Here is a 22686-nt window from a genome sequence, read left to right on the forward strand (position 1 = left end):
TGAAATCTGTTTCTTGTGTGCTTGTGTAAATCCTTTGTTTTTTTTTTTAAACATTGCTACTGTATGGCTTCTGAAATGGTTTTTTAGCTTCTCATTCCCTTTTCACATCATTTTTGTGGCTTTCTCCTCCAGCTGTGGCCTATAATTCTTCTCCATGCTCAAGAAAGCCCTTGTAGCACAATGAGATTACCCTCTGTTAGTAATGTTTTATTGTGAGATCTAAAATGTGCATGGGTTGTTTTTAATTCTCTGTGCAATTTTATACATCTTTGCTGTCATAATTAATTTTTAAATCTATAAAAATTGCCACTGGTTCATTTTTTGAAGCTGTCCATTTAAAATGATCATTTTCTCAGAAGCAAGCTTTTGATAAGTAGTAAAAATGTTTCTAAAAATGTCACCTTTTCTATTTCCAGTTTTGAGAAATGGTGCTTGGGAAATTGTACACTGGGAAAAGGTATGCATTGATTTTTATTACGTTCCAGAAGAAGTGTATTGATGTATACTCTAATAGATGTAATTTTTGTGTGTAACATAAACAAATGTCAAGAATTCTAATATGAAAGCTATTTAGTAATTAATGTTTTAAACATTCATGGAGTCTGTAGTTAGTCACCTCCCTTTAATTCTGAAATATACTAGAGAGACTTGAAAAGTAATATTTGGAATTCTGTGTTTTTCATAGTATATTTTGAGTACTGTTTTTCATAGATTTCATTTAACCATGAACTGTTTTGTGTTGAAACTTTTTGCTTTAATCATCTACTGTCCAAGTAAAAATAAGAATTAGAGTACCTTAAAAAAAAACTTACTAACCTGAACATCATTTTCTAATGAACTGGAAATCAGGTCTGTAATATCGAGAGGTTAGTGTTCTCACAGGGCATGTAACATGGCAGTTAGCGAGTTGAGTCATAAGTTAGCACATGTTATCTAAGTGCGTTTCAGACTTCAGTTTCAAAAGGTAAGCAATTGTTACTAGTTCTCCCTTAGTTCTGGAAGACTAGTAACTCTAGTCATTCACAAGAAAATAACCTTTATAACTTGGTGAAAGACTTTTGGAGGCAAGGCCACTGTACCCAGGGGATTTTGTTCCCTGAGATGACTAGGAGCAGCTTAGGTGTGCCACACAGGCAGTTTGCTTGCTTTCCACTATTTTCCAGCAGCTTAAAGGCCGTGCCGTTAACCCTGCCCTGTGATGTTCATAGTCACCGTGTATCCTTGCAGGAAATAAGATTCCTTCTCAGTTGATTGCACCTTTCTTGATTTTTAAGTCAGTGGCCAAAATAAAGATTGACATCTCCCTTTCTAGGTGTTTAAAAACCCAGTACTCTCTCTCTCTCTGTCTGGTCTTTGACATAAAAATAACAGAGAGGAAACTACCTTGATTGTGCTTCCTTTATTTCTGTCATAGTCACTGCTCAGAGAAGTAAGATAAAAAAATGAAAAAGCTCAAATTGTTTCCAAAGAAGTTTCCTTTATGTTCTTCTTTGGCACCTGTGGACTTAAGTATTTTAGAAGATTGGTAGGATATAATCAAGTATGATCAAATGAATTGTATTATAAATGTATTTCATTTACTAGGTTTGTCATGGTTATAGCATAAACACATATCTTAATAAATTGATATGTCAGTTTCTAACCATCTTCTCCAAAGTAAGCAGTCATAAAGTCAGGAGATAAGCATGCACCGCTTTCCTCTAAAATTACCGTATTAGAATATCTTATTTTACTGATGTCTTTTTTTTCCCCATTATTTCAAGATGGAGTGAATTACTGTAACTCAATTTTTCAGAGACAAGAAATTACCAGCCCATGATTACCCATAATGCTAGCGTTCTCAGTTGTCTTGGCAGTGCCACACGCTCCCTTGTCATCCTACTCTGGGAACAGAGGAGTAAAATTTAAAGTGTTATCAAAAGTCACCCAGCCAAAATGAGCTGATGTTACTTAATAAATTGTATTAGATATTTAATTAACTAGAATTAATGAAAGTTGGTTCAGTGATGAATTCAAGATAAATACTAAAAAATTAACAGCATTTCTTTTGTTGGTGATATCAAATTAGAAAAATACAATGAAAGATCTCATTCCCGGTGGTAAGTGAAAGGCTTACAAATAAATTTAAAATATGTATGTGACCTTGGTAAAGAAAACATCAAAACTTTTTAGGTGTTAAGGATTGACATAGATGTGCAAATATGTCAAATTCCTAGAGAAACTAAAAATACCAGCTGTTCCAAAGTATTGGTGTAATATAATCCCAGGAGAATTATTGGTTTTTCCTCAAGAGTTGAGGAAATTATTCATCTTAATTTCAAAAAGAAACAGTCCAGAAAATAGAAGAATATTTTGGGAAAATGAGCTGTGTATAGGAGGAGTAAAATAGAGAGCAGAAGTTATTAAAATAGTATGGTTCAGTTGCCAAAATAGGCATTGATAAATAGAATAAAATAGACTGGAAGAAAAGGGACTAGGATACCCTGAAATAAAGCCCATTTAATATTTAATTAAGGAGGCAGAAAATCATTGATAAAAGAATTATTTCATAAGTGATGATGGGAATCACCAACTTGCAGTTTCAAGAAATAATGCCATTTATATCTAAGTCACATACCATGCTAAAATAAATTCCAGCTGGCTTAAAGTTAAATGTTAAAATGTTGTTTTTTGAAAAACATACCAATAGAATAAAGACTTTAAGAAATATTTGGAAAAGAGCAAGATCTCAAGCTGTGTGGAATTTGATCCTATAAAATCAAAAACACCACAAATAAGTAGGCACAATAGGGAAAATAGCTGCATAAACAGGACAAAAGATTGAAATTGTTATATAAATAGGAAATAAAAGTTGGCAATAAGCAAGAAGAGCCTTAATAAGCAACCAGACTCAGTGTAATAGTCGACCTAGTTATGAAAGTCACAAATTTAAGCAATATTGATATCTCATTTGCTATACTTCTACTTTACTTATCCTGCAGATTTTTTGTTTTATGAAGTATTTCATTCACATACTATTGTGGATTAGTAATTTAGGTCTTCATATTGAGAACCATAAAAAGGGAATTCTGGGAATTTATCCTAAGAAAATAATCATAAAGTAGAGGGAAAAAACTGTGCATGTATAAAAATGTTTATTGTAACATTCTTTATAATGATGAAAAGTTAGATTCTGTAGATATCCAGCTGTAGGGAAAGTGTTTTTTAAATTACAACATTCTACACTCTGGCATATTTTGTGATAAGTAATAGCTGTAATTTCAAATACTGTGGCATCACAGAAAGATTTTATACCATTCATTCAGCAAATATTTATTGAGTATAGGTGGCAGCAGTGAGCTCACAGCAGCAAGCAAGGCATATGAGGGTTCTTGTGTCATAAAATATAATTGTAGGTTAGAAGAACAGAGACATTTACACTAAGACATCAACCATGTAAAAATGGTTTATTGAACACTGAGTAGACGGGCATGAAAGCAGGCTTGCTTATTGGACAGGCCAGACTGTGGGACAAATCTTTTCTTTGGCTTATGTCACATTCTGTGCAATTAAAAACAAAATCAATAAACCGAAACCAAGAGTCTGGTCCTCATGCCAAGGTAATATGATAAGCGTATTACCCTTCGCGGTGCTAATGGGCTTTCTTTTGGGACTTGCTTTCTTGGTTTTTCTAAATGTGTGGCTACTGTGGCTACCTTTTAATTGTCCTCAGAGGACCTACAAGTGGGCACAGCATACATCCAGTCATTCATACACGGATGGACTTCAGCTCTCAGACATTATAGTTCATCTCTCCAGTTTTGCCCTGAAGACTTTTCTCTGTTGTACAAAGTAAAATTGTCTGACTTCCAAAGTAAGTATTGCGATTCCAAAGCCCTATACAAGGCACTGCGTCTCTACTCTTGACGTGTAAGCTATTGTCTTCATTGTCCTCACCGCAAAGTCTAGTTCTTCAAATTGAGATGCAGCTGAAATTGTTCACAAGTTTTGGAGATAGTTGCAGGTGGAGAATTTAAGAGGAATCTTAGACTCAGCACATTGTCCTGGCTTTGTAGAGAAGTATGGAGTGGTGGGCTCTGTACGGGTGCACAGGCCACTCCCTAAAGATGCTTTAAGACACAAAGTTTTCACCACGAAATGCGTTTGTTTGTATTTAGAATTTGTATCTCCAAAAATTCCTTAGTAAAAATATAAATATGCTGGGGGTCAGCAACTGGACAAAGGTCCTAAATCAGTCCATCACAGTTTGATAAACTTACTCATTTACATAATCCTCAGTTGTAGGTACGAATGTTGGTAACATGAGAAGGCTCAAGGTAGTGGTCTAAAGCCCTAAATATTTCTTTAACTTCAGTATTTGGGGGACTAAGTGCTTTGTCTTGATGTTCCTCCACTGAGAACACGTGGTTGAGGAATTTGTGCCAACTTGACTTTCTCTTCTTTCCATTAATCTTATGCACGCACTAGGATGGAAAGGGAGAATGCCACATTAGGAGTGCAAACCCCTCCTCCCCCCAGAAAAAGAGGTGCTTGGATGTGCTTGAGAGGCGATCTAAAATAGGCATCTTATGGAGGGGGCAAGTAGTTCCCTGCTCTTCTCATAGTACTGCAAGAACTGCTTTAGCTCTCCGTGAGTCTTTGGTTTTTACAGGCCACTGAGTAACTACTTTATACCGTACAAGGTGCTAATAGTTTCTTTCAGTCCTCAGTTTAATGACCACAAGCCTTGCTTTTGTCTTAATAATGAATAAAGAATGAATAAAGATGTGGGAAAGCAGTGGGATCAGCTAGGGATTTTTGTAAGTCTAACTGTTAAACTCTTGCACCATAATGTGATGAATATTTGATTTTATGAAGCATATAGTCTAATTGGAGAATAAACATTAACATGCAATAGGAGATTAAAGGACATTTACATGGTAGCCTGGATGCCATTCTCTCCAAATGCCGTAGCTCCAGTGACCTTATACTTCTTGATCTTGGGTGCTTTCAGAGTACTACCACAACACATAAAAGGCTGGTTTATACCTATAATTGCTGGTTTGTTATTTTTTTTAATTTCCCCTTTTTTGAGGGATGGCATGTTTGATTCCAAGAGCCCTGGAAATTTTTCCATTTCAAATCATCCAGATTTCAGCTAAAATCTCTCTTGAATCAGAGCTTCCTTACCTGGAAAGCCAACATACATATCATACCTGAGAGGACCGCCTCCAGCCTTCCCTAACTGTTCCTCCCCCAGCATATAAAGTAACCACAGTGGTCTGTCTCTGGAGTAATTTCTTATTGTGATTCCCACTGAGTACACAATTCTCTTCTCCCTCACATCCAATAAAGTGTTATTTTAGGGTTCAAGAAGAAGTTGAAAGAGGAAAGGACAAAAAGGCTTTAACAATAACAAAAAAGACTTTTCTTCTCTTGATTAAGTATTGAAGCCTATTTGTAGATTTATTTGGCTCCTAACCAAGAGGGCACTTTGATGATCTATGAGAGTGGTTATCAGTGTAACTTGGTCAAGTTGTTACTTAGTTGGAGTCCTCTTGTTTGCTCAAAGCTCTGTCACTTAAATCACCTCTAGAGGAGATTTAAGACACACCTGTCACTTAAATCACCTCTAGAAAGTTTCTGGGCTTATTATATCCTTAGTTTGTCTTTAGGACATGTTCACAAAAATGCTACTGGATAGAAAAACCAGGAAGAGATTAAGCTGGGTTTTTTAAAATTTAAAATACAACATAGTTTTAATATATTTACTTATGTAAAATCAAGCTTTGCAGCCAGTCAGATAAGGGTTTGAGTCCCAAGATTTTCCTCTCACTGTGATCTTAGGCATATAACTTAGAAGCTAATAAGACTAATTTTTTTCCTCCCTAAATTGTGAATTATAACCAAAACCTATTTTATAAGACCATCATGGGGAATAATGATCATATACATGGTAGTTGAGAATTGGTTTTTCCAGTTGTATTGAGATTTCCTTAAGCAGGATAAAGATCACATTTGGTAAATTCCTCCTATTTATTTTTATGTCATAGAGAATATGAGAAGCTGAGATGTCAGTGGATAAAATGGATGGATTTATTAAGATAAGTCCTATAGGTGGAAAAAAAGCTACAGTGCTCATATTTTAAAGGACTGCCCCATCCTTGGCCTCACTCCTAGATAATTTTATGCCATTTTGTGAAGATAAGTGGTTCTTGTTTGCCAGTAACCATTTTTTACTGTTTTCTATGCTTAAATACAGTGGGTTGTATATTTGTAACTATCTTTCAATGCAGATAATTAACCAATTCCCAGTTTTCTTTCAGGTAAATGTTGGAGATATAGTTATAATAAAAGGCAAAGAGTATATACCTGCTGACACTGTACTTCTCTCATCAAGGTAGAGATTACCTACTGATGCTCAAACAGTGTAGAGGATGGTTTCTCTACCCTGCATTGACCTTGTGATTTCTCCAAGGAAATAAGGAATAAACGAAGAATTTCAAACCTCTCTAATGATTTTGAATTAGCCATTAAAAAATTGATTGGACTTAATGGACTCTTTCTTGTTTGCCATATAGAATAAGTGATAGGTACTACACTGTGTAATTCAAAAGTTATTACAATTAGAAATCTACTCTCTCTCTGGCTACATCCAGATCTTTGTGTGTGGACCACTAACTCATGAGATTTCCTGTCATTTGTTTTATATAATACATGGATTGGGTTCTGTTGATTTTATCTTGCAAGCCTTGTTCATGATCAATTCTTTTATGATGTCTTAATATACCCCTCCAAACTTTCTTGATCTTTATGGTACATTAGTGCAAGAAAATGGATGAATGATTTCTTTTTGGTCGTTATACCTCTTGAAATGCCATACTCTTCAAACAAAAAGAGAATTGCAGTATTTTGCTTTTTTAAGTTCTTTCCATGACTGAATTTAGATAATTTCTGTTTTATTAATATTTAAGATAGTCATGAATTAGTATTCAGAACATATGGCACCGTTACCCTTTAAAGAATGCAGTTTCCAAATGGTTTGGGGTTTAAAAACTGTAAAACTAGTCCTAATATAAATTAAGAAAATTGTTTTTGAATATCTTAGAGGTTGTTTATCATCATTTCCTTGGACAGTTTTATTTGTAAAATCCACATATAAATATGGACAGTGTCCTTTTTTCAAAATCTATTTAATCAGGTCATTATTTAAAGTGATTGGACTTAACACAAATTAGTGAAACTTAACCAAGCAAAAAGCTCTCCAGATATTTATAGAAGTAAGTCTCTGGGTAGTTGAAGTACAGTAGGTAGTTTTACTTTTATATTTTATAGCTGGAGGATTTTTGTGTCACCTCTAGATTTTATTTTCAGAAAAATTAAAATTAATGGGTTTTTAAATCAACCTTTTCATTATTATTATTATTATTATTATTATTTTTGCTTATAGCTTTAATCAGGGTAGGTTTCTGAAACAGAGGTAGAGGTGCTGGTCCACACATGGCTGTGTGAGAATGAGTTTAACAGTTGAGCTTACTGTCACTGCCCCACATACCAGGTGGCATCAGGTACTATGGAAGACTCTGCTTAGGAGACAGGAAACCAGGATTCTTACCCTGGCTTGGTGATTTTGAACAGAAGACTTAATCTCTCAGACGTTGATTGCACATCTTTTAAAGTGAGGAAGATGGAGTAAATGACAAAACTCCGATATTCCCTGATTCTCCTCATTTAAATTCAATAAACTTTCATTTAAGTTTTAACAATGCATAGCCAACAGAACAATGGGCACTTGGTGGCACTAAATAAAGGTTTGATAAATGTAGTGGATGACTGACCATCTAAATGTCCTTTGACAAAGTTCAAAGTGATAATACAGCATTCCAGCAATTTAAGAAATTTTTGGTGTTTTCCTGATAAAACCTATCAGAGACATAATTTATCATAGAGAATATCACATATATGTACCATTAATTACAGTATTTATTTTTTGTATGCTCAAAAGTGTGAAGATAATTGACTATGCTACCCTGACTTTATACATACTTCTGAATTAAAAGTTTTAAAAATATTTTTCATCAGCTTCCATCCACCCCACAGAAACTCCCAGAAAGTTCTGTGCTCATATTTCTTAAAGTTTGGAGCATTTTTACAGGAGCATTTTCTCAACATTAAAAATATTCACTGGTGGCTTATAGATACTGTAGTATAACTATAGATATGGAAGATCAAAATAGATTCTCATCTTTTTTTTAAGATTTTAAAGTAATCTGTACACCCAACATGGGGCTCAAACTCACAACCCTGAGATCGAATCTCATATTTCACCAACTAAGCCAGCCAGGTGCTCCTATATCTTACTATAGCATCCACAGAGATTAACTTCCTCCAAAGATTATTAGGTTTTAAAAGATTACATGTTTGATTGCATTTAGTTATTTAGTAGGGCTCAAAGTAAAGTATAAAGCCTCTTCCATTATATATTTCTATCCCAGTGGCAAAATACCACCTTTCAGGGTTTTTTTTTCCCCTCTCTCAAAAAGTTTTGCATTACTCTTGTGAAAATACATTAGACTTAAAAAATAGGTAGAAGTTTCTGTCATCATTTAACATCAAGCGGAACTTTGACTTCAAGTCTTATTTTTGGCCATTTAACTTTAGCTAATGACTAAGTCAAGGTGGGCATGTTTAATCTCTGATCTGATGCCTTCATTATGCCACACTGTCCACTCTCAGAAAAAGGACATGATGACTCTCACCTGCAGGTGAGCATCATTTAACAGTAAACATAAACAACAGTTTGTAATATTTTAATTTCCAAATATTTTCAATTATTAATTACTAATAGTGCACCCTTTCTGAGGTAGTTTGAAATTAAAGCATGAACACTGTTGAAAGTTACTGTGTTTCATTGCTTTTTCACTTTGACTTGAAGAAACTGAAGTTTTAGTTTATAACAAATACATATAGAAGTTCAGAAAGTAAAAAGTAGAGTAAAATAACTCAAGCTGTCTATTTCGTACCCTCTCTAAAAAACTTCTGGGTTCAAAGGGCTTACCCTTTTAAGGCATTATCGAACAACTCAAAAGGCTGCAATTATGCCTTCTAACTTCCTAAAATCCATGTTTTCACAACTTTGCATTAAAGGTAATGATATGTATGCAATTAACTTTGCAAATGTTTTGGAATCAGAAAATTTCTAACTTTTTAAAAGTTTTTTTTTGTGTATCGGGTGGTGGTGGAGAGGACTAGAATAGTTTACTTGGCTTTTTCAAAAGTCTAAAAAGTAGTTCCCACAGTTCTTTCCTTCTTGGCTAGGAGTAGTCATCCAGTAGATGGCATGAGAGGGAGGAATTGGAAAAAGGAAAATCTATAAGATAAAATAGCTCTGTATATAAAATTATTTTGTTTTTGATAAGACAGTCTTGTGAATAAACTTTCAAAAAGACGCAAAAGTTTCTACATTAAAAAGTGAAAACTGGGCTTTGAATCGAGGAATCCTTTAATATTTCACGTTTTCTTGTACCTTTAGACCTGATGAAAATAAATTTTGAAAAAATTGACATTAGACATTTTTATTAACATGTATTATTTTCTATAATAATTTCAAACTTTCTGTCTCTTTTGTCCATTTGTTTGGTTCTTCTTTTTTCTGTTTTTCATTTTTTTATTTTCCGTTTCAATTATTTTAAACTGGGACCTGTAGGTGGCAGTAGGGGAAATAGTGAAAGTGACCAATGGGGAACATCTCCCAGCAGATCTCATCAGCCTGTCCTCAAGGTTAGAACCACTGAGTCGTACAGGATGTGTGTATGTGGATCCTCACCCTACAGCAGAGAACAATTACACCCAAAGATGGTTGAGTTCTGTGTCTCTTCGTGTAAAACACAAAACTTTTTATACTTCTTGGAGATAGACATTTCATTTAGATGTTTTAAAGGCCTTTTATGAATGCAACACTGGGTGCTGTTTGTCCCTCAGCTGGACAGATTCAGCTCCTATTGTTCTCAATAGGAGGCCGTGAGGCATGCCAGTAAAGGTAGATTTCAATTTCCTACACATCATTAATATATATTCATATTTAACAATATGCCTAAACACTGAAGATGAATTTAATACCTCTCCAGGATACTGTTTTGAACAGTGTTAAGTTATTCATGAAATGAAGTCATTGACAAATTTTGCCTTTTTCTTACATTTGCAATTTTCTATGAGTTCTGTAGAATCCCTTTGGCAATTATGACTATAATTTGGGCTGGTATAGGGTTTACAGAGGACCCCCTGCACAAAGCTGGATGTTGTACATTTTGTACCGCATGCTTTGGGATCAGTTTTTATCCCACTTGTTACTAGTGACAAAGTGCATGTTACCGTGGTCATGTTCAGCCGTCTACCAGTGTCTGTATTGTGATCTATCTGCATCCTGTTCCATCTTTACACTTACTAATCAAAAAGCCTGCTTTGCCTCTCTGACTGTAGCTTGCATTTGGATGTCACCATTATTTGCTGAAATATTTATTATCTAGCATGATCCCTTATGTAAAACTTCTTGCTGCTTTTTCATAACACTATTAAAAACTGCTTCAGTAACAGCCATCTTAAGGGAGAATGTTCTGAATTCAGATGCATATTTGCCCCACTTCAAATAGAAGTCAGCCATTTAACTTTTTAACTTCCTAGCCATTTAAAGTCCTAGAAAAATTGCTTTATGAAAAAAAAGATAGAATGTTAGTCTCATTTTAATGTGAAAATGGCCTTGGATATATTGAACAGTAATATTTTAGTGCATTTTACTGGCAAAGTATGGAATCTGCATTGTTCACCTAACATCTGTCACCATGCCTCTGTATTATCAAAAGATTTGTTTTAAAATTTCATAAGCCATTTATGTTTCAAATGTGTACATAAGTTACAAATTAGCAGTTACCAGAGCCAAATTCAATGTTGAATAGATGATATGTTGAATAAATAATAGAGTGAAAATATAAATATTGAAAACCTTCTCCAGTTGGGGAAAAAATGTAAGCCTGTATGGGAGAAAAAAAAAAGTCCATTGAGTGAACTGAAGAACTTGCAAACTTATGTTGAAATGAATCTGTAAAATATTTGATCATTGACCGTATGTTTCAGCAATTTTCACAAATCTCCAGGTCAGAATACTAAGCTACCTGCCCATTTCTGAAACTTGAAATAATCTGTTTTGCACATGTACAAATTGGAAGTTGATTAGAAGATTCCAGGTATTTGTAACAAACCTTTTCCATTCTAATTTTGAATACATATCCTTATCAGAGATTAAATTTATACTTATATGATGTTAATAAGGCTTATTGTATAACCAAGTGCTAATGAGATTGATTTAACTTCAGAATGCTTTTCCTTATACTTGAGGGTCAGATGATGCACTGAGATGGCAAACTCACCTGTCCATACTTGCTGGACACAGACTGTGAAGGGAAAGGATATACACAGTCCAGGGTGTAGTACCTGTGATAATGCTGGAGAATGAGCACCCCTTCCGCCAGCCACCGTGCACCAAACTTTCCAAAAACATTCTGATGGGGACCCATGAAATGCACTTCCTAGGTTCAGGTCAAGGAGCAATATGGCCAAGTTGGCGGGTTTTAGTTTAGCTTTTTCTGCTGCACGAATCTCTGAAATACCCTTAAGAAATAGAACCGGAGCAGAAAAAAGAAAAGGAAAAAAAAAAACAAAAAAAAACCCCAGAAAGTGTATACCTACTTCCAGTGTAAAATTTGTTCATACAGTTTTTAAAAGTAGCCTTAAAATTTAAATGTGATAGTTTGTATGATCTTATTCAAATGAAAGTTTATAGAAGCAGCAATCTGGAATTTTCTAATCACTTTCCTTAACCAATTTATACATGGGCTACAAGCATGAAATCTCACTTGATATTTTTGAGCTAAAGATAAATCTGGACACAAAACTGCTTTACATTTCAGATACAGTCTCTGTCATGTGTTTATGGATGAGCAATTTAAGTATCACATGACAAATCTAATCATTGACATTAGCTTGAAGATCAGTACTGATTGGCATCAGGAAATTGCTTTGTGGCCTTTCTAGCTGAAAAGCTGATCCGCATGGGTTCTGCCTCCCAGCATTTAGTAGTTAAAATGGAAATCATAATGAAACTAGACCTAAAGCTTTATTTAAAACAAAAGGCTTCAGTGAGTCTAAGCATTTAAATAAGTTATTATTATGCTTCCTTCCCCCGCTAAATCTTTCTGCTTTTCAATTTTAAACAACAGTGAGCCCCAGGCCATGTGCTACATTGAAACATCCAACTTAGATGGTGAAACAAACCTGAAAATTAGGCAGGTAAGATCTAATACAGGTTTATGTAATTTTTGCTGATTTTTTACATGGAATCAAGAGCTTTATTTCTGTTATTGTCCTGAATTGAAGTAATACTATCTAACTGCAAATATTTTCTTGTTGAGCATCTATGAAGAGGTATCCTCAAGTATGATGGAAGACTCAGATTACTTGCCTGATTAAATATGGTCCATCATACAGATATATTTCTAATATTCTTAATGTTTTATGTAGTAGCCAACACCCTGAAGATAATAATTGTAGTTCTAAGTGCTTTGACATGTGTTTGCTTATTTATTTTCCCTATTTGCCTGGCCCAAATTATCATTTGGCTTTGCTGTATTGAAAAGGCATAGTTTCCATTGCTGTTCTAAAAGTCTCACTAATCTCAGGGAATAGTTAGGATTTCTATATTTGCTTCTCATATCATCCCTTGATAGAAAGCAATGGTCTTTTTAAGGGACTTTTTAAAATGTACTCTCTTCAGTTCTAGGGGGGATGATGGAAATAACAAGTGAGAAGTTTGGGGTATGATGGAAGTAGCTCATCATGGCACCTGAACTCAGAGTGCCCCAGGAAGTGGGGTCCTGTTCACTTCCAGCTAGTAGAAGCTAGTTGGCCAGAGGGAGGAATTATTTTTGAGGTTTTCCTTCTCAGTGGACTAAAAGAACAGAAACTAACGATTCTCTTTGGACTTGGATTCTATTTATTTTGCATTCCCTTTTTGAGATTCAGCAGGCAGACTGTATCATGCTAAATATTAATTTTATTTTTGGAAACACTGTTCTTTGAAGGCTTACTTCAAAATATCTTTGCAGACAAGTTAATAGTCTCAAATATGTTTTAGATCTTTCACAAAAGCTACTCTATTCTTGTGTTCAGGTAGAGAGGAAGGTGTTTTGACCAACCAGTGTTGTGTAAGGGAGGGGACTTGCTTATAAAATAGTGGGATCTCTTAGATCCTAAGGCCTAGATGAATTCAGAATCCCCCTGCCTCCCTCACACAACTCAATTAACATACTCTTTTGCTTTTTAAAAAATTTCTCAACAGGGCTTACCAGCAACATCAGATATAAAAGACATTGACAGTTTGATGAGAATTTCTGGCAGAATCGAGTGTGAAAGTCCAAACAGACATCTGTATGATTTTGTTGGAAACATAAGGCTTGATGGACATAGGTATGTAAAATTGGTCTTCATAAGAACACAGAATTTAGGGGTACCTGGGTGGCTCGGTCAGTTAAGCGTCTGACTTCGGCTCAGGTCATGACCTTGCAGTTCATGGGTTCAAACCTCACATCAGGCTCTGTGATGACAGCTCAGAGCCTGGATTCTCCTTCAGATTCTGTGTCCCCCTCTCTGCCCCTCCCCTGCTCATGCTCTGTCTCTCTCTCTCTCAAAAATAAACATTAAAAAAAAAAATCCAGAATTCACTGTGTCTCAGTGTATTGCTGAGTGTTTTCCAAGCCTGGGTGCATATTATTTTCTCATGCTCTAAGTTTGAACATTCAAAACCTCTTCTTAAGTATTTCTCTGTTACTTCTACCAAGAGTCTTTTTGCAGACATGTTAGCTCTTAATTCCATGCATATGGTACAGCTGAAGACTTCCTCAAGATTCCTGCCAACCTAACAGTTGGATGTTTTCAGGGATATTCCAGGTTTCTGGCACATTATTTAAAAGCATATTCTTTGGCCAGACTACTTATGTTATAGGCCTATCTGCAGTCTCTATGGCTTGGGTTCCTTCCTGTGATCTCTATGTGCCTCAAGGAGTTCAGATTCTACCCACAAGGTTCTTGTCTTTCTTGTGTTATCTGTATAGTTCCATATACTCTTTTCTACGCCACGTTATCATCCACAGTTATCTTTACTATTACCTCTGTTCTACCTTTCATCCCTTCCCACTTCTCTTTCCTACCTCTCTCTTCATAGATGCAACCAGTATTTCTCAAGCCCCCAGTGGGCTAGGCTAAATACAGTGACATAACAGGAGACTGCAATGAACAAAGGAGATAAATATGCCCACCCTTGTGAGCTTACTTTCTTGGAGTAAGGAAAGCGCATACAATAAAATGATAAATAAGAAAATTCTATACTTAGAAAGTCATTCTGTAGGTTAGAAAGTGATAAATGCTTTAGGAAAAATAGCCCAGGATGAGGCAGATTGGGAGTCCTTGAGAGCAAATCACTTTTGAGTTAGATTGGGTATAGTAAGCCTCGTTTAGCAGGTAGCATTTGAACCCTGTGAGTAGGAGGAGAGTAAGTTAGCCATTTATATATCTGGAGGGAGATAATTCCAGACAGAAGGAACAGTCAGTGCAAATTATTACTTATATTTATTATATCATCTTAAAGTGGGAATGCACCTAGAGTAGTTATAAAATTTCAGGGAGGCCAGCGTGGTTGGAGTAGAATCGCCAAGAAAGTATAATAAAAGAAGGGTAGAGGAATAATAGGGAACCAGACCATGCAAAGCTTTGAAGGCCATTTTAGGGTGTGACTCCGAGTGAAATGGTGATCCATTGGAGGGTTTTTAGAGCGGATATCAGCAGTTCGGTTTTGGGCTTAATAAGTTTGTGTCAGGGAGGCAGATGAATATATAAGCCTAGAGCTTGGGGTAGAAGTCTGGGTTATGAGATAAATTTGCAAATAGTTGGCATAGATCATTAAAGCCATGGAAGTGGAAGAAATCACTGAAGATGAAAGGGTATGGATAGAAAGGTGAGGAGTCCCAAGGACTGCCCTAAGACTCTGCAATGTTAAGGTTGGAAAAAGGGGAGGGACCAGCCAAAGAAACCAAAATCGGGTTGGTAGGAAGGAAGCCGAGATGGAGTGAGGAAGGAAAGTCTACCGAGGCAGAGGGAGTGATAGATGTGGGTCACATGTTGCTGCTGGTCATGCACAATGACCCTGAGAATTAACAGGTTTAGCAAGTAGAAATCCTTGAGCTTGATTAGAGCAGGAGGAGCCTGATGAAATGATTCTGAAATAGTAGAAGAAGAGGAGTTGAAAATACCAAGTATAGACAACTTTTTCAAGGAGCTTTGTTGGAAAAGGCAGTAGAAATGGACCAGAACCTGGCAGGAAGGGTAGGGTCTTTCCCATCTGCCACTTCTTCATCTTGCCCTCGCCTCTCTTCTCCTCTGTCTCCTCTACTTTACAGTATACTTTACCTACCAGATATAGGTAGTGGCCAGCTAATGCACTAGTTCATTCCACCATCCTGAGAGATGATCAGTGCCTTCATTATTTTGTAATTGCATCATTACAGTATTGGAATTCTAAAGGACATGTGAAATATACCCTAAACTGTCATCCTCATTCAGAACCACCAAAAGCTTTCCTGTGATTCATGAAGTAATTATATATTGTTCTAAAATTTGCAGAGTGACCTCACAGAGTGAACATATGGTTATAGACTAATAATAGAGTTGGCCACTTATATAGGTTTCTGTAGTCTGACATTCCTAACTGGCCAGCTTCCATTTCTTATCAGTTCCCCATCAAATCAATGCCAAGCTAATCCATGCAGTGATAGAGAAACTTTGTATGATAGTGCCAAGATTTAGGGTAAGATAGAATTTATATAATAAGCTTTAATATATATGAAAGGTGGAAACAGATTTTCAGTATCATTGTATTTATGGTACGTTTTTACTTTTACAGTGATTACTCAGAGTTCTTGGAACCCCTTTATTTGGAACATGTGTACTTTGATTCCATTATTAAGGATATGAGGGTCATTGTCTAATGCCAGAAGCTTTGGAATTCCAACTCTGATGAAATGTAGTAATAACTAACTCATGTTGAATCCTTGTGATTGAAAAGTAGTATTTTTGTTTGTTTTTGAAGTTTGTACCTAATTCCAATCAATTCATACCACAAATGCCAAGGTAAAAGTTGTCATATTATACCTCATTATATATGTGAGGAGCAGTTTGTACTTATGTGCCTCAGAGTATAGTCTAGCAGCTTCCCAAGAAGTTCTTAGAAATGTGCTTTATGCCTAAGATCCCCTCTCAACACTGAAGTGCACCGCAAATCTTGAGACATAAACAAGAAGGATTCCCTTCCAGATGGGTCTGAAAAGCATGCTATTGCACAGAAAGAATGAGAATTATAGACACTGTAGTCTTCTAAATTCGGATACACCATTTCCTAAGAGCTTACTTAAGTAGAGGCCTTCAGGTGCTGTTATGACCTGGACTGATTTCACCTGAGCCAGTGATAGTTGGGCAGTTCTTGAAAGAAGGTCTAAGACCCAAGCTCCTACTAGCTTTACACACCTTCACCCCATAAGGCCCACGAGGAATGAAAGTCTCAACCTCACTTTGCCTCTCCTGGCAAAGAAGTTCTAGAAGAAGTCCTGTGCTCTCTGGAGACTTCTTGGGTGAACTGTTTCCTTCTTTTTCCAGAAGGTTTTTTAAATGTAGTTTTCTTTATATTTGACTTTTCTTTCTTGCCTTTTTTTTCTTTTAATGAAATGAAGACCTAGTGATAGGAATCCTTAAGCCATTATATTTTGTGTAGTATATTTCCGTCAAGAATCCCACTGTGTCTCTGATAGCTTGTACCTTTCTATATGAGGTCGTGTCAACCTACGTACAAGGGTGGGTAGTTTTACAAAGAACCTGCAAAAAACCTAACTTGGCCTTTATTCATGAGAAATGTGTTTTAAATCATATGAAATAGATATCTTCAATTTGCTGTCATTTCAGAGGAATGTTTAAGACATTAGATGCTTACCATTTATTGGAAACTTAATCATAGTTCTCAGATAGTTTATATTTGACTATAATAAATTATCCTAGAGATTTTAAATAGGGGACTTACCTCTGCAGGGCAGGGATACTAATGCAAGTGTATGATGAGATGATGTATTTACCTTGCCTTGTATATTATATGAACCTTTATTATGCAAGAGCTATTTTTAATTAGGTGTGGGAGGGGAGCAGATCCCCTAACCTCACCACTTCCAAACATCTTAGAAACTGAAACAGACTTACTATATCAGGAAGAGTCTTAAATATTTAAGTTTGAAAATTAGCCTCTGAGTTCCAAAACATTACCTACTATCTTGGATAATGAAGTTGTAGGAAATGGCTGGTTTGGTGCTAAGGAGAAGCAACTGGAATGCTTCCTTCCAGCTGTCCTTGTATAAGAAAAGTATTCTTATTGGTAGGAAAATTACTTCTTTTCTAAAAATAAAGTAAGTGTGAGAAGGGTTATTTTAGTAACAGAACCTTTGTTGGAACTATGTAGTAAATGTAGAATTCTTAAGCATTTTAGAAAATGTTTCTAATGTCACAACATAATCTGTCATAGCACTGTCCCCCTGGGAGCCGATCAGATTCTTCTTCGAGGCGCCCAGTTGAGAAATACACAGTGGGTTCATGGAATAGTTGTCTACACTGGACATGACACCAAGCTGATGCAGGTGGGATTTTTATCTTTGAAAACTTTTTGAACCTATTCTGTTGAAAAAATGTGCTATTTGTAGCTCTCTGTGCAGTAGTGTCAAACATAGCAGACCATCTGTCACAGATTCCTGAGCCCCACACCATACATTCAGAATCTCATTCTTCAGTGTGTGGGGCTATGAAATGGTTCATGCACATAAGAACACTGAAAAGTTTCATCAGGTGTCAACAGTGCATGAACTCTTAATGATTTTGTGTATTGGTCCATTGGTAGCATTTACTATTACAGTGATTGATGCTAGTTGTCTGTATAATGATGAGTGCTCTAAAGTATTTGTCTTCTAATTTTAATACAGTTTTAAAATTTTAGAACTTTCATTTTTTCATAAAAGGAAAAGAATTTGTGAGTCAAATCTTAGCCCTTTTTGGTAACATTTTTAATGTTAGCCCATTTTAATCAACTTTAGTCTTAGCACTTGTAATGTTTACATGGGCCTGTGGATGTTTCTTTATGTTATAATAAGAGTGTTCCGTGGTTAGATGGGTGGGGAAAACTATTTTAAGATACTAAATGAAAATCTGCCTTAAGTTCTGATAACTTTGTAAAGTCACGGAGACATTATCAACAGGCAAACAGGACTGCTATTAATGATTCCACCCCTACCATTCTATAAATTATGCTGTAAGCCATTATTTTCTATCTGTTGTTACAGATTTAATTTTCTTTTCTGTGAATGCCTTGGTTAGCACTGATCTAGCATGATGATTTTTATCATTAAACACAGCTGAGGAAACTTCTGCCATTTCCATTTCCTATAGCCAAGACCACTTAAATGGTTGCTGTGTGGCCACCAGAAATGTGGAAACCAGAGATCCTTTTGATGTGGACTTCATACTTTGGAACTTCTGGGTCTCTGGTTGTGGATGCATAGGCCACCTTCTCTGTCTCTCTCCCTGAGCTGAGATGCTAGATGCTTCTAGTCTACCCTGTTTGCTTAAGTAGTCTAGTAATACATTGTTCATCTTGCCTGCCACAATGCAAAAATTGGGTCTATAAAGGAATATTATTTCCTTCTCTTCTTACTGTTTTACATCCTAGATAAAGACACGGCTGGGGGGAAGAAAAGGTGGTTAACCTTTGACAGCTTATATCTGTAATTTTTTTCTGCGTAATTTTTGTGTTTCTACTCATGTCTAGATTTTGAGGTGTGGCTTTGTCGTCTTCATCAAAATAACAAAGATATATTACTAAGTCAATTTGTAACATTTTTTATTGCTCATATTGTTTCTTTTTACAGAATTCAACAAGTCCACCACTTAAACTCTCAAATGTGGAGCGGATTACAAATGTACAAATTTTGATTTTATTTTGTATCTTAATTGCCATGTCTCTTATCTGTTCTGTGGGCTCAGCCATTTGGAATCGGAGGCATTCCGGAAAGCACTGGTATCTCAATCTGAACTGTAAGCATTAAATTGCCTATTGTACTTAGTGTTTCTTTCATTAAAACCTGTATTTGTTTCACAGCTGACTTGGGATTTCCTATTATTCCTAAAAAGGAGACCTTGTTGCCAAGATAACTGGGCATTTAATTTTTTTCAATGCAGTTTCCAGCAAAAGGAAGTAAAATGTTAGAGTCTCTATATTTGAGAATTCTTAAAAATATAATGAGCACTCTGTAGTAGCATAAAATGTTATATGATATTTTAATTAATATTATTCATTTATTCTTTAAATGTAAAAATGTAAAATGCAAGTAATTCATGGGTTCAAATGAAAGTACGTTCAATTTAAACATTTTACAAGCATATGCTCTACTTTTGATGCTTTAAATATAATCAATCCGCTTTCTTCACCCAGATAGCTACCTAAAACTATCTGTGTTAAAATATTTCTAAAGAATGAATGAATAATATTAATTAGAATATAAAGTAACAATTTTATGCTAGTACAGAGTACTCATTATATGTTTTGTTTGATTGCTCTTCAGGCATGCTTTAAATTGGAAGTCCTTAAGAGTCCATATAAAAGTGATTCTACCCAGTTGAGATTTTACATTTCTAAACCCACAATCCTGTCCCTGCTATCTCTAAACTTCCTGTTTGAAACAGGATCTGAAATACTTGGTAGTGCTTTCATTCTTTAGTATTGTTATAGGGTTCTTAATAGGACTAACAATGTATTGAATACAAATAATGTTCTATCTTGAATGTATTTGAAAATAAGGATATGTTATCAGCACAGTGATCCCCCCTAACTATCTACATATGTTGTATAATGTGGAAAACAATTTTTTATACTAAAGTTCTGGTCAATGAAAATGAAAAGTGAAACTGTAAATGACTTTTCTTCCCACCTCCCCCAACAGATGGTGGCGCTAATAATTTTGGACTGAATTTCTTGACCTTCATCATCCTTTTCAACAATCTCATTCCTATCAGCTTGTTGGTTACGCTAGAAGTGGTGAAATTTACCCAGGCATACTTCATAAATTGGGTAAATAATTATTATTGTTTTTCATCATTCTAAGTATACCTTTTGTCTTTTTTCCTGATAGGATCTGTTGATCTCTCAGAAACAAAATCTTAATTTTACCTCACCTTTTATTGATGACACTACAAGATGACATTTCAAAATATTTATGACTCTAATATAATTATAACAAATTCATTTGATGTGTAAAAATCAGTAGCAAAATCTCTCCTCTCAGAATCCCACCAGTTTACAGACCAGACATTCTGGGGAACTAGATCTGCAGTTGAGGAAACCCATTTTGGGCTTCATAGTGATCTTGGGGAAAAGGAGAACCATGGGGTGTGGAGCTAAAATATCTGGAGTATAGTTGCAGTTCTGTATTTTCTAGCTGTGTGAACTTTGCCAAGCCACTTGACTTCTTGGAGATTTGTTTTCCTGGACCCTTACACAGGAATGATAAAGTATGGTTTACCAACATCTCGTGGTAATATAGAGGAAAGAAATCTCATGATGTAGCAAACAGCCTCCTAAACGATTGAGTGCTGTAGAAATAATACCACATTCACTACTTGTAACAACTAGGCTGTCTATCACATTTTATACATCTATGTAGTTTATTTTCCCACACTGTAAACAAATTCAGCTGTGCTTGAATTTTCCTTAACTTTTCTCTTCTGAAAAAGTTTTTTTAATCTTAGAAAAAAAATGTGCTGGACATCTGTTTCCTAAATGTTTTGTTTATAAAATGTGTTGTTGTTAGTTTTATTTTACCACAGTTAAAATTAATGAATTTATGTAAATTAAATACATCTCTAGACTTAATCTGAGAGAAAGTTTAATTTTTCTTTTATTTTGAGAAATTCTGGTATTATCTTTTAATGTAATTTTTTAAATTATTTAAAAGCTTTCAAATGAACAATATAAAATATTTTTTAAAAATGTAACTGATGGTACTTTTGCCACTGCTCATTACCTTCCCATAGTAAATTACCCACCTCAGCTGTCAATTGCCTAATTCATTCAAAAGACCAGTGTAATTTAGAAATCTAGAATGAGCTGCATTTGTGCTTATTTTGTGCAAGGAGATACTTTGCTAAAAAATTACGTAATAAAATTTGTGTAAATACAATTAAAACCTATTGAGGTTTCCAACTTACAATAAGAAATCATAAAGTGACTCATGAAAATCAAATAACTAGTCAGGTGCTTTATTATTTTTTACTTGGATTTTCAAAAATAATATTTGCTTCAAATAATGACATAGTTTAGTGTTTATTTTTACTTGGATTTTCAAAAATAATATTTGCTTCAAATAATGACATAGTTTAGTGTTTATTTTTACTTGGATTTTCAAAAATAATATTTGCTTCAAATAATGACATACTTTGAGTGTTAGAGCAACCCAGCAGGTTTATTTTTTTTTCAACTACCTTTCTAGTATACAGACATTCTATAACATTCTAGACAGCTCTTCCCTTACCAGACAGCTGTTTCTTCTGTGGAAATGAGATGAATAATTGCTCTTTTTTGATACTGGTTCTACCTGATCTTTTATGAAAATGTCTAACCTTGTTTCTGAGTGAACTTGGCTACTATACCTATTCTTCTGTGGTATCTTCCTGCATCTCCTTCTGTTCCTTACTAGACTTGCTTTCCAACCTACTCCCCATTCCGTTATTCCTCTCTGAACGTCACTCCTTTGGTTAACATCCTGCTTAAAGCATGGTACCTACCACTCCACAGTCTACTTCAGAACTGATCCCAATCTGCCTGAAAGGCAGATGTGGGAAATATCAGATTTGTCCTTTTTGTTTGACACGTGAAAATCAGTGAATCCTGACTTGCCAACAAAATGTTATACTCTAGAAAATATTAATTTTAAAGGACTAATAGACCTCATAATTTATGGGTACAAAGCAAGTACAAGTGGGTACAAAGCTGTACATTTTTGTCTGGGTTTTGCGAAGGGTACTCATTTTACTTTCAAGTATATACAGACACAGAAACTTAGGTCATAAAAGTACAATCAGATGGAATCCCCTAGATAACTTTTCCAGGGGCTTAAAGTCTTAATTATTTGAGCAATGTCTAATTGCTATTATTTTATTTGCATTAAGGACTTATATTGTGTTGGACACCTTAGAAACTACATACATTATCTTATTTAATCTTGCCATAGGTCACATATCTAGAAAATGGTAGAACTATAATAAATCAGGGTTGCCTGATTCCAGGGACACCTGAGTGGCTCAGTCAGTTAAGCATCTGACTTCGACTCAGGACATCATCTCACAGTTTGGGAGTTTGAGCCCCATGTCAGGCTCTGTGCTGACAGCTCAGAGCCTGGAGTTTGCTTCAGATTCCATGTCTCTCGCTCTCTGCCCCCTCCCCAGCTCGTGGTCTGTCTGTCTGTCTGCCCGTCCGTCCGTCCCTCTCTCTCTCAAAAATAAATAAACATTTAAAAAAAATTT

At 35.4% G+C, this 22686-nt stretch overlaps 1 protein-coding gene across 1 annotated transcript in view; it reads left to right on the top strand.

Annotated features, from left to right (window-relative positions):
* Positions 1-22686, top strand: part of ATP8A1 (ATPase phospholipid transporting 8A1) — a 203370-nt gene that overhangs the window by 26474 nt on the left and 154210 nt on the right. The window contains exons 6-12 of the mRNA XM_077758868.1: positions 417-457; positions 9686-9759; positions 12252-12321; positions 13370-13497; positions 17645-17756; positions 19038-19203; positions 20109-20236. Of these exons, the coding sequence (XP_077614994.1) occupies positions 417-457; positions 9686-9759; positions 12252-12321; positions 13370-13497; positions 17645-17756; positions 19038-19203; positions 20109-20236 (719 nt within the window). The remainder of the gene's footprint in view (positions 1-416; positions 458-9685; positions 9760-12251; positions 12322-13369; positions 13498-17644; positions 17757-19037; positions 19204-20108; positions 20237-22686) is intronic.

This window comes from Crocuta crocuta, unplaced genomic scaffold (genome assembly GCF_008692635.1).
Source record: "Crocuta crocuta isolate KB4526 unplaced genomic scaffold, BGI_CrCroc_1.0 scaffold223, whole genome shotgun sequence".
NCBI lineage: Eukaryota > Metazoa > Chordata > Mammalia > Carnivora > Hyaenidae > Crocuta > Crocuta crocuta.